The 13321-nt window shown below is 35.8% G+C and overlaps 1 protein-coding gene across 1 annotated transcript in view; it reads left to right on the forward strand.

Annotated features, from left to right (window-relative positions):
* Positions 1-13321, forward strand: part of LOC132439843 (cGMP-dependent protein kinase 1) — a 1104652-nt gene that overhangs the window by 771071 nt on the left and 320260 nt on the right. Inside the window, exon 5 of the mRNA XM_060034572.1 lies at positions 9906-9969. Within this exon, the coding sequence (XP_059890555.1) occupies positions 9906-9969 (64 nt within the window). The remainder of the gene's footprint in view (positions 1-9905; positions 9970-13321) is intronic.

The following is a 13321-nucleotide window of genomic DNA, read 5'->3' on the forward strand; positions in this document are numbered from 1 at the left end:
AGAGGGCAGACAGCAGAAGCACTACAATTCTGCAGCCTGTGGAAGGAAAACCACATTCACAGAAAGATAGACAAAATGAAAAGGCAGAGGTCTTTGTACCAGATGAAGGAACAAGATAAAACCCCAGAAAAACAACTAAATGAAGTGGAGATAGGCAACCTCCCAGAAGAGGAATTCAGAATAATGATAGTGAAGATGATCCAGGACCTCGGAAAAAGAATGGAGACAAAGATCGAGAAGATGCAAGAAATGTTTAACAAAGACCTAGAAGAATTAAAGAACAAACACCTAGAAGAATTAAAGAGCAAACAAACATAGATGAACAATACAATAACTGAAATGAAAACTATACTAGAAGGAATCAATAGCAGAATAACTGAGGCAGAAGAACAGATAAGTGACCTGGAAGACAGAATAGTGGAGTTCACTGCTGTGGACAGAGTAAAGAAAAAAGAATGAAAAGAAATGAAGACAACCTAAGAGACCTCTGGGACAACATTCACATTATAGGGGTCCCAGAAGGAGAAGAGAGAGAAAAGGAACCCGAGAAAATATTTGAAGAGATTATAGTCGAAAATTCCCTAACATGGGAAAGGAAAGAGCCACCCAAGTCCAGGAAGTGCAGAGAGTCCCAGGCAGGATAAACCCAAGGAGAAACACACTGAGACACATAGTAATCAAATTGACAAAAATTAAAGACAAAAATTATTGAAAACAACAAGGGAAAAGCAACAAATAACATACAAGGGAGCTCCCATAAGTATAATAGCTGATTTCAGCAGAAACTCTACAAGCCAGAAGGGAGTGGCATGATATATTTAAAATGATGAAAGGGAAGAACCTACAACCAAGATTACTCTACCCGGCAAGGATCTCTTCAGATTCAATGGAGAAATCAAAAGCTTTACAGACAAGCAAAAGCTAAGATAATTCAGCACCACCAAAGCAGCTCTACAACAAATGCTAAAGGAACTTCTCTAAGTAGGAAACACGAGAAGAAAAGGACCTACAAAAAGAAACCTATAACAATTAAGAAAATGGTAATAGGAACATACATATCGATAATTGCCTTAAACGTGAATGGATTAAATGCTCCAACCAAAAGACACAGGCTGGCTGAATGGATACAAAAACAAGACCCATATATATGCTGTCTACAAGAGACCCACTTCAGACCTCGGGACACATACAGACTGAAAGTGAGGGGATGGAAAAAGATATTCCATGCAAATGGAAATCAAAAGAAAGCTGGAGTAGCAATTCTCATATCAGACAAAATAGACTTTAAAATAAAGACTATTACAAGAGACAAAGAAGGCCACTACATAATGATCAAGGGATCAATCCAAGACGAAGATATAACAGTTATAAATATATATGCACCCAACATAGGAACACCTCAATACATAAGGCAACTGCTAACAGCTATAAAAGAGGAAATCGGCAGTAACACAATAATAATGAGGGACTTTAACACCTCACTTACATCAATGGACAGATGATCCAGACTGAAAATTAATAAGGAAACACAAGCTTTAAATGACACAGTAGACCAGATAGATTTAACTGATATTTATAGGACATTCCATCCAAAGAGAGCAGATTACACTTTCTTCTCAAGGGCACATGGAACATTCTCCAGGATAGATCACATCTTGGGTCACAAATGAAGCCTTGGTAAATTTAAGAAAATTGCAATCATATCAAGAGTCTTTTCTGGCCACAATGCTCTGAGATTATAAATCAATTATAGGGGAAAAAAAGTAACAAACACAAACACACGGAAGCTGAACAATATGTTACTAAATACCAAGAGATCACTGAAGAAATCAAAGAGAAAATCAAAAAATACCTGGAGACAAATGACAATGAAAACACAACGATCCAAAACCTATGGCATGCAGCAAAAGCAGTTCTAAGAGGGAAGTTTATAGCTATACAAGCCTACGTCAAGAAACAAGAACAATCTCAAACAATCTAACCTTACACATAAAGGAACTAAAGAAAGAAGAACAAACAAAACCCAAAGTTAGTAGAAGGAAAGAAATCATAAGATCAGAGCAGAAATAAATGCAATAGAAACAAAGAAACAATAGCAAAGACGAATAAAGCTAAGAGCTGGTTCTTTGAGAAGATAAACAAAATTTTTAAATCTTTAGCCAGACTCATCAGAAAAAGAGGGAGAGGACTCAAATCACTAAAATTAGAAATGAAAAAGGAGAAGTTACAACAGACACTGCAGAAATGCGAAGCATCCTAAGAGACTACTACAAGCCAATAAAATGGACAACTTGGAAGAAATGGATTAATTCTTAGAAAGGTATAAATTTCCAAGACTGAACCAGGAAGAAACAGAAAATATGAACAGACAAATCACAAGTAACAAAATTGACACTGTGATTAAAATTCTTCCAACAAACAAAAATCCAGGACAGATGGCTTCACAGGTGAAATCTATCAAACATTTAGAGAAGAGCTAACACCCATCCTTCTCAAACTCTTCCAAAATATTGCAGAGGAAGGAATACTCCCAAACTCATTCTATGAGCCACCATCACCCTGATACCAAAATCAGACAAAGATAGTACAAAACAAGAAAGTTACAGGCCAATATCACTGATGAATATAGATGCACAAATCCTCAACAAAATACCAGCAAACAGAATCAAACAACACCTTAAAAGGATCATACACCATGATCAAGTGGGATTTATCCCAGGGATGCAAGGATTCTTCAATATATGCAAATCAATGTGATATACCATATTAACAAATTGAAGAAGAAAAACCATATGATCATCTCAATAGATGCAGAAAAAGCTTTTGACAAAATTCAATGCCCATTTATGATAAAAACTGTCCAGAAAGTGGGCATAGTGGGAACCTTTCTCAACATAATAAAGGCCATATATGACAAACCCACAGCAAACATCATTCTCAATGGTGAAAAACAGAAAGCATTTCCTCTAAGATCAGGAACAAGACAAGGATGTCCATTCTTGCCACTGTTATTCAACGTAGTTTTGGAAGTCCTAGCCATGGCAATCAGAGAAGAAAAAGAAATAAAAGGAATACAAATTGAAAAAGAAGTAAAATTGTCAGTGTTTGCAGGTGACATGATACTATACATAGAGAATCCTAAAGATGCCACCAGAAACACAGAAATCTCTTGCATTCCTACACACTAACTATGAAAGATCAGAAAGAGAAATTAAGGGAACAATCCCATTCACCATTGCAACAAAAAGTATAAAATATCTAGGAATAAACCTACCTAAGAAGGTGAAAGGCCTATACTCTGAAAACTGTAAGTCACTGATGAAAGGAATCAAAGATGACACAAACAGATGGAGAGATATACCATGTTCTTGGATTGGAAGAATCAGTATTGTGAAAATGAGTATACTGCCCAAAGCAATCTACAGATTCAATGCAATCCCTATCAAATTACCAGTGGCATTTTTTACAGAACTAGAATAAAGAACCTTAAAATTTGTATGGAAACACAAAAGACCCTGAATAGCCAAAGCAGTCTTGAGGGAAAAAAACGGAGCTGGAGGAATCAGACTCCCTGACCTCAGACTATACTACAAAGCTATAATTATCAAGACAATATGGTACTGGCACAAAAACAGAAGTATAGATCAAAAGAACAGGATAGAGAGCCAGAGATAAACCCATGCACCTATGGTCAACTAATCTATTACAAAGGAGGCAAGGATATACAGTGGAGAAAAGACAGTCTCTTCAATAAGTGGTGCTGGGAAAACTGGACAGCTACATGTAAAAGAATGAAATTAGAACATTCCCTAATACCACACACAAAAATAAACTCAAAATGGATTAGACAGCTAAATATAAGACTGGACACAATAAAACTCTTAGAGGAAAACATAGGCAGAACACTTTTTGACATAAATCGCAGGAAGATCTTTCTTGATCCACCTCCTAGAGTAATGGAAATAAAAACAAAATAAACAAATGGGACCTAATGAAACTTAAAAGCTTTGGCACAGCAAAGGAAACTACAAACAAGGTGAAAAGACAGCCCTCAGAATGGGAGAAAACATTTCCAAACGAATCAATGGATGAAGGATTAATCTCCAAAATATATAAACAGCTCATGCAGCTCAATATTAAAAAAACAAACAACCCAATCAAAAAATGGGCAGAAGACCTCAGTAGACATTTCTCCAAAGAAGACGTACAGATGGCCAAGAGGCACATGAAAAGCTGCTCAGCATCACTAATTATTAGAGAAATGCAAATCAAAACTACAATGAGTATCATCTCACACCAATTAGCATGGACATCATCGGAAAATCTACGAACAACAAATGCTGGAGAGGGTGTGGAGAAAAGGGAACCCCCTTGCACTGTTGGTGGGAATGTAAACTGATACAGCCACTATGGAGAACAGTATGGAGGTTCCTTAAAAAAATAAAAATTGAATTAGCCTATGACCCAGCAATCCTACTCCTGGGCATATACCCAGAGCAAACAATAATTCAAAAAGAGTCATGCACCCCAATGTTCATTGCAGCACTATTTACAATAGCCAGGTCATGGAAGCAACCTAAATGCCCATCAACAGATGAATGGATAAAGAAGATGTGGTACATATATACAATGGAATATTACTCAGCCATAAAAAGGAACGAAATTGGGTCATTTGTAGAAACGTGGATGGACCTAGAGACTGTCCTACACAGTGAAGTAGTTCAGAAAGAGAAAAACAAATATCATATATAAATGCATATATGTGGAATCTAGAGTAATGGTACAGATGAACTGGTTTGCAAGGCAGAAATAGAGACACAGATGTAGAGGACGGTAGTACGGACACCAAGGGTGGAAAGTGGCGGCAGGGGGCTTTTAGTGGTGGGATGAATTGGGAGATTGGGGTTGACATATATACACTAATATGTATAAAATAGATAACTAATAATGTGCTGTATAAAAAAATAAATAAAATTTTAAAAAGCATTAAAAAATAATAACTTCATCATGTCTACATGAAAAAATCCAATTTCCTTTCCTTTAAATTTTGAATGATTGGGTGCAAAATGATATCATAACTTGGATAATAGTATTTTTAAACTGTTCTGGTGTATAGGACAATAAGGTAAATTATTACCATCTATAATGCTGAAGGAAAGTTAGATTTTGTCACATTTTTCTTTCTTATTTAGAGTGTCTCCACATTTATTTGGACTAGATTTATCCCATCCATGAATCAGAAAATTCTTTGGTTGTGTCCTTTTCATATTTTTCGGTGTCTTTAGATTTAGAAATTGGCAGCTATGGCTTGAGAATATGTCTTTTAATCTCTCCTCTCAAAGTTAATCTGTCTGTAAAAAATAAGACAGTATAATAAAGTTTCTTTTATTAGATTCTTAATAGTTATTATGAAATTCTAAAATTACAAGTTTTAGATAAATTTTTTAAAGTTAGATATATTTTTGAAAAACTACAAAATTATTATTGCAACACATGATATCCAAATGTATTTACTTGTAAATTTTTCCACTTAAGGAAAAGAAAAGCTTCACAAGTTCAAAAGGACAATTTATTGGATAAGGTTACAGAGATTATAGCAGGTAGCTGAGAACTAACTAGTAAGAGCACAGTAGAAGCATTGCAATAATATTAAATTAATTTCTGTAAACAGCACGCTTATCATAAACCTACTCCTACCTTAAAAAATTCTAGAAAACACAGGAACATTTAAGCATACATCCATTAACTATCAAAGTAATGATGTCATATAGCCTCTGGAGGAGTCTATTGTATGGTACACATGTGAAAGAATATGAGTAAAAAAGGCAAATTACAACTGAGACTATTTGTTTTGACTTCAGGGTTCTTCTTGAAAGGGTCCTGGGGAGTCTCCTTTTTTTTTCTTTCTTCTGTTAGCTGTTATTTTCATATGGTAGGTTACCAAAAATAAAATTATAAGACAAATTCAGAATGTGGGACATCCAATAAGACAGTTGTCCCTGTCTCTTCAAAAAATTAGTGTAATGGGGGGAAAGGTAGGAGGATGGTTGTGGAATAAGAGACTAGAGAAGCAGAATAGCCCCAAGCAGTATGTGGATTTTTACTGGATCCTGGTTTGAAAAGAAAAAGACATTAAAGAAATTTTTGAACAATAGGTAATATTGACATGGAATATAGTTATTAGATGATATTATGGAGTTGAGTGAATTTTTCTTATGATAAATGCTATAGTTACTTATTTAAAAATATTTTCTTATTAGATCTGTGTGCTTAAATATTAGGGGTAAAATTTCATGATATCTACAACTTAGTTTCAGATTTTCATGAAAAAATATCTATAAATCTATTTATCAATATGCATATAAAAATTAGATGGATCGAAGGTAAATAAAGCAAAGATGGCACAATGTTAACAGTTGCTAACCTAGGTGATGGGGGTACAGGGGATTCTTGAACTGTTCTTTCAGCCTTTCCATTTATTTGACATTTTTCATTGCAAGAAGTTGGTTAAACGAAGTCACTGAATCAAAGGATGTTAATATTATTGCTTAATTTCTAAATCATTAAAAGAATATGGCATGGTTTTAAAACTTACATGAGGCATTTTTAAATAATTCTGTGAAGTGTGTAGCTCAGCAAATGATTAGCTTCATAGTCATTCAGATGGAAATTTTTATCCTCTCTTTATCAGTACTGAGTGTTGTGACCTCAGGCAAACTCTCAAGATCCCAGTTGTTTTAGCTGTAAAATGGATGATAGTAATAATGGTTCTTTGATAAAGCTGTTTAAAAATAAAATATATTATCTGTAAAAGTCTTAGCCCAGTGCCTGGAAAATAGAAAGCATTCAAATCTCATCTTCTATTATTGTCATGACAAATTCCAAGTCCTTACTTTATTCAACCAGAAAATCCAATGGAAAAGCTCCACACATTAAATCATCTCTATTATATTACAGTCAAGTGCATTTTGTAACTTCAGACCTACTGCAAGTCCTAAGGGAACAAAAATGTTTTAATAGATCCATAAGAATTACTTGTAATTAGCATGTAGATTGTTATGAGTTCTTCCCCCTGCCCCTCCCCAATAAGTGAAAATACTCTTTACTGTTTAAACATTTTATGGAAGTTCATCCTTATAATTATCTTGCCTTAAGTTTTCTAAATCATAGACAACTTCATCTTGAGTTATCACATGTACACACTAGTGAAGTTTAAATTAATATCTTTTGATGTATTGGGAAAAATTCAAACAAATTTAATGGGTAGAATTTTAAACTTATGAATATCCTCAATTGTTTTATTCTTGGTGTTCAAGCTATCAGTGGACTGATAAGTTCTGTCATGTAATTAATTTCTGAGAATTATCTAGTGTTTAGAGAAATAAAGATCTTAAGATTTTAAAGATGGCTACAAAAGTGTTTCCAGTATAATTTATAGAAGTGAAGACACTTATTTTCTGTTAATTGATTTCCATTTTGTTAAATCTGAAAGTGCTTAAATTGTTACGAAGAATTCTTTAGAGTGTTTCTTCTCTAAAATCTTCCTAATTTTTATTGGCAATAAATGCTGCTGAATGTTTTGAGGCATTTTAAATTGTAAAAGATCATGATATATATACAATGGAATATTATTGTATAACATGCAATAATATATTAGAAGGAAATCCCATTTGCATTTTGCACAACATGGGTGGAACTTGAGGGCATTATGCTAAGTGAAATAAGCCAGACAGAGGAAGACAGATATTGCATGGTATCACATGTGGAATCTAAATAAAAAGTTAAACTCATAGAAACAGAATAGAACAGTGGTTGTCAGGGACTGGAGAACAGGGGAAATGGGTTACAAACTATTATAACCTATAGTTGATAACACTGTATTATATAGTTGAAATTTGCAAAGAGTAGAACTTAAAGATCTCAAACATACACAGAAAAATAAATATGTGAGGTGATGGATGTGTTAATTAACTAGGTTAACTGGATGGGAGGAATCTTTTCACAATGTACACTTTAAATATCTTATAATTTTGTCAGTTATACCTCAGTAAAGCTGAAAAAATAAAAAATAACTAAATTGTAAAAGATAATTAATTAAAATGCACCCCCTAAAACTTAATGTCTTTGTTTTCTTTAGTGAGTTATGTGGTCAAGCAAATACTAATTTTTTTTTTCTCATGAATAAGAATGCTCATGAAAATGAAAGTTTTGTAGAGTGGCTTGACATAGACTTAGCATAGAAGTAATGGGGCTGTCTAAAGAAGGCAACCAGTTATAATAAAATGAGAAAAACTCAGTTGTAGTTTGTGTTTTCCATAAATACCCCCTGGGATAGAAACATTCTAATTATTCTTGTATCTCAGAAGAAACTGAAATATAGCTCATTAAAAGAACAAGAAAGGGCTAAATTTTTCTACCTGCATAGCTCATGGAAACAGCTTCCTCTATCTTCCTGTCTCCTTCTGTGATGTGTTCCATCCAGCTGCTGAAATAGACTGCCTTCTGGAAGTTAAAACCCACGTGGCTCAGATCACAGCAATAAATCTGGTGAAACATGGTCCTGGGTGAAATATTATACTTCTACATAAAAGCTTAGGATTTTATCAATAGGCTTTACACTAAGTAATGGGAATCAGAGTGACAAATTAACAGTAAAACTTTCATGCTTATATCCAAACAGTATGTTATGGCTTCTTTCATTACATTATCCTAATCAAGCCAGAACTGTTTTTCTATAGCAACAAACCTGAAACAAGTCTCATCCAACTCAACTAACTCATTTAAATAACTTTGCTCCATGGCAATTTATCTAAAGATCAAGTTTACTGAACAATTGATCTGTAAGTCAGATATCATACATACAAACATATTTTCACTCATTTATAGTCTTTTCTCTATTCAAGCATTGAGATAAGATTAAATAAGAATTTAGTTCCACATCCCAGTTAGATTTTCCAGTGGAGTAGATTTTCAAAAATTTTATGTTGATGAGTTTTTTTTTCCTTTTAAAATCAGCATTATCCATATAAAATAAGTTCCTTTGGTTTGTGTATTCAACATCATTTAGAATTTCCATATGCTGGTCAGTGAGATTCCCTAATAAGAGGATGAGAAGACATTATTTCAGTGTCTACTATGAGTCTGACTCTTTTCTCCATTCTGTATGATCTGATCCCTGTAACTGTCCTAGGAAGCATTTGTATGTCTGTGCTTTCATAACTTTATTCAACACATGCTCTTGAGTTGTTATTAGTAAATCACTGAAAATACAGGGGCTGAGCAAGACAGATATAGTACCGTTCTTATTTTTGTGGAGTTTGATTTTAGCAGTGAAGATGCCCAGTAACAAATATCTGATTAATTATCTAATTATAGTTGCAGGAAGGGGTAAAAGAGATTATAAATAGGAGGACCTGATCTAGCTGCGAGAGGCTGGGGGGAGTAGGAAGTTTCCAGTGTTGTTGAATGAATGCTTGCAGGCCTGAATGTATCATCAATCCAGCTGAGTCCTGAAAAATGGGTAGCAGTTGGCCTGTAGAAAAGTGTGTGTGTGTGTGTGTGTGTAGGGGGACCTAGAGAAGGTGACAGAATTGGAAGGAATTTGGTGAGAGCAGGCTGATAAGGGAGAGAGTGGTTTCTCTCAATTATAGCTGAGGCATCCAAGGTCACACAAAGAAATATAAATGGGATTTGAACTTGGTTCTGTCCAATCTCCGATTCTTTCTAGTACATCATGCCTTTTCCCTGTTAGTCATCAAATTATGCTTAAATTATTACTTTGATCTTCACTGGCAGTTTCTTTGTCATGAAATCCTTTTGTATTTTCTTTCAGATGCGTTGCTGTTTTATTTATAAAAATGAGTTGCTGTGCATGCCTTCAACATCATCTCTGTCTTGTTTTTCAGTGTGCCAACATTCCAGAACCTTCCTGAAGAGATACTCAGTAAGCTTGCTGACGTCCTTGAAGAGGTAATTGTTTTTAGCCCTTGACCTTTTTGAGATGGGACTCAGCCCATCACAGCTGTGCAATAAGTCACAAACTGCAGAGAGCCCTTTTAAATTTTTTTGAGCACTGACATGAGCTATATATTTGGCTTCAAATAAAAAGCAGCTCAGTATATCTGACATTTATACACAGTTAGAAATATGCAAATCATCGTAACTATAGAGGGAGAAAAACTTTTTGCTCTGGCAAACATATTGTTACTTTGACTTCCAAGAATGGGAGACTGCGTATTTATCTCTTATTTCAGTTGGTGTAAAGCAAGATTGTAATAATTGCTACTCTGAAGCTTCAGATTAGCAAATTTATAACAGGAATTAGCAGTTGGGTACATACTTTATTAGCATATGAGCATATTTTACACACGTAATTGTATGCCTGAATGTGAAAGTGTCACTGTTACTTACTTTTCACAGAACCTATAAAGCATAAGAAATATTGAAGCAGGAAAAAGAGAGGAGGTTTATACAAGCAGTGTCTTGAGTGAACACAAGGGGATAGGGTCCCTAGTGCCTATAGAGACAGAGAAGGCAGAGTATCTGGGCACATATGCAGATGGGGGTGGGGACTGATGGAGTGGTTGGCACTCTGCCAAACCTGTTCTGATATCTTCTATTTTCTCTGTAATCTAGAAAGCAAGGTCATCAACTGAGGATGAGGATGGGGTAGAGGTCTGAGAGGTTTGAAGACAGAGGAGAAGGTATGAGAAAAATGGAAAAGGGAATAGACTAGAAAGACACAGTATGACAGTTACCATTCAGGCCCTGTTTGATGTTACCAATCCCTAATCTCAGTTAAACAGGCAAAAAGAGTTCTTTCAGGATGTACGATAGGAGAGAGCGATCAAACTCCACTCTGCTGGGCCAAAAGGTGGGAGGATTTTTAAGCGCTGGAGTGAGCTGGTGGAAAAGTACTCCAGTAGGGGTGTTACCAGAAAGTAGGTTCTTGTCTCAGAAAGAATTCAGAGATGAGATGGAAGTCAAGAAAGCAAAGTGAGGATTTATTAAGCAATAGTAAGCTCTCAAGGGGGGAGCTGGCAGACTCAGGGAAACAGCCACCCTGAGTTTCTTTGGCAAGCTGGTTATATGGGGTGTGAAAATGATTGGGCAGAAGATTCACTGAGGAGGGAGGGGTTTGGGCTCGTATTCACTGATTTTCATCCCAGCTTCACCTTCCCGAGGGGAGGAGGGATTTTTGTCCTTATTTAGTCTTGATTGGAAATGGCATGGTGTCAGTGCATGATGGGAAATTCTTATCTACAAGGTTAATTTTATTGTAATGAGGGCATAATGGACAAAAAGTTACATTCGGAATGCCGGAGATTCCTGCCTTTTCCCACCTTCCTTTGTCTCCAGGACCCCTGTTGTTCACAAGATGTATGGTTTCCTGCCACGTGGCCCACGCCCCCCTTTCTTTGCTTATATCTCGCTATCTACCTTTTCTAACAGTGGTTCTCCAGTAGGGAGGAGGTTGGTCAATGTGACTCGTTCATCTGTGCTTGCTGATTGCCCCTTCTGGAAGTTAGGCTCCTAGCCACCCATAGAGACTGGGAGATAGAGGCGCTATCTTCTTCTTGATTACTTTTCTAAGGAATGGCTCCTAGGTCCTTGAGAAAGACATTCCTGACCTGTAAAACAACCGGTGCCAACAGCCTGGAAGAAGATTTGCATCTCAAACAGTTGAAAACTTTCTAAAGTAAATGCTCCAAGAAAAGGGAGATCAGGAGCCTAGTGTCAGGAAGAAGGCTGTCTAAAGTTTAGTCCAAGTGACGGAACCGTTAAGTCTGTCTTGGTTACCAGCCCATTTCTATGTTTTTTCAGCCCCATTTGTTTGCCTGGATTCAAGTTCCAAGTAGACAGAGAATGGGATTTAACCGGGATTGGTATTTTGCCAGGAAAAGATGAGTGGTTGAAAGAGGGAATAGGGAGTTGCGGATGCATGTGAAGGAAGGATTGTAGCGACTGAACCTGGAATTTCGATTGTGCAAGAAGGGGAGCAAGGGCCAGTGAGTGACTGTGGGATCAATGGATTTTAGTCTCAGGAGGCTGAAGAATTTTGGGGGTTGTGCTATAACAGAGAGAAACTGGAAAGATACTGAAAACGTTTTTGTCTCTAGGTACTAACTATATACCAGTAATTATATGATCCATAGAACTTCAAAGGTTTATATCCACAAATTCTTAGTTTGAGTCTTATCACAGTGAGCTTTCCTAGGATTTATTGGTCCCCCTCATCTTATATGGGAACACATAGTAAAGCAGAAGTCACATTTGATGCCTATGTTCAAGTATAAAAGATTCATGAGCAAAAATACTGGCTGCATTTCTCTCTGAATGTGTCAACCACTGTACTTGCAACCTCTTTAAATGTAAAACTGCTTTTCCGAGTTCTTTTGTTTTTTGCTTTCCTTGTTGAGTATACTGAAGAACTCTCTGATGACCTTTTTCTTTTTCTTTTCACAAAATGAACTAAAGTACAAATTTACTGGCCCCAATCAAGCCCGTCCAAACTCAAATCAAATCCCATGAAATCCTTTAATCATTTTCTTTCTTTTCCACAGCTGTGGAAGCATTTGCTATGTTTTGCAAAACAATAGCCATAGCTCTATAAATAACTCTGACCAAAGAAATATTTTAGTATTTTATGTCAGATTTTCTAATCAGAAGATGCCTTCATTTGTGTTGTACGAGCCACAGTACAGTCTATAGCAAAGCTGCATGAAAATAGAAACACATGATTAAGTGCCCACACATTTGTTTTGAAGACATACACAAATGAAGTAAACAGACAAAATATGAGGTAGACATATGAATACACTAACCAGTGCATGAAAGTGTTCAACTCAAGTTGAATAAACAAGCACAATGAGAAATTAGATTAAATTATGTATGAGATAGAGTGAAGCAAATTTGGAAGAACAAAAGCAATACCAGTGTCACATAACATTAAAGGGAAATTTGCTTGCATAATAAATGAGCTTTTTTCCCTACAACATCTACAAGAAAATGAAAGAATCCCAGATTATTTTGAAAAGAAGACAGTATAATCATTGCATTTAACAAAGAACTTTACAGCCTTGTTTGTTTAACAAATATTTATGGAGCATCTGCCACTTGCCAGTAATTATTCCAGACTCTGGGGATTCAGGGCCTTGTCCTTCCAAATCATATGTTCCATTGGAAAGTACAGATGAGAATTACGGAAAATAGCAGCAAAATGGCATCAAGTGAGATGGCCACACTGTATTGGTTTACTAAGGCAAGACCTCTCTGGGGAAGGTGGTATTTAAGCTGAGATCGAAATGCAGATATGGGATGC

The sequence above is a fragment of the Delphinus delphis genome, chromosome 16 (genome assembly GCF_949987515.2).
Source record: "Delphinus delphis chromosome 16, mDelDel1.2, whole genome shotgun sequence".
NCBI lineage: Eukaryota > Metazoa > Chordata > Mammalia > Artiodactyla > Delphinidae > Delphinus > Delphinus delphis.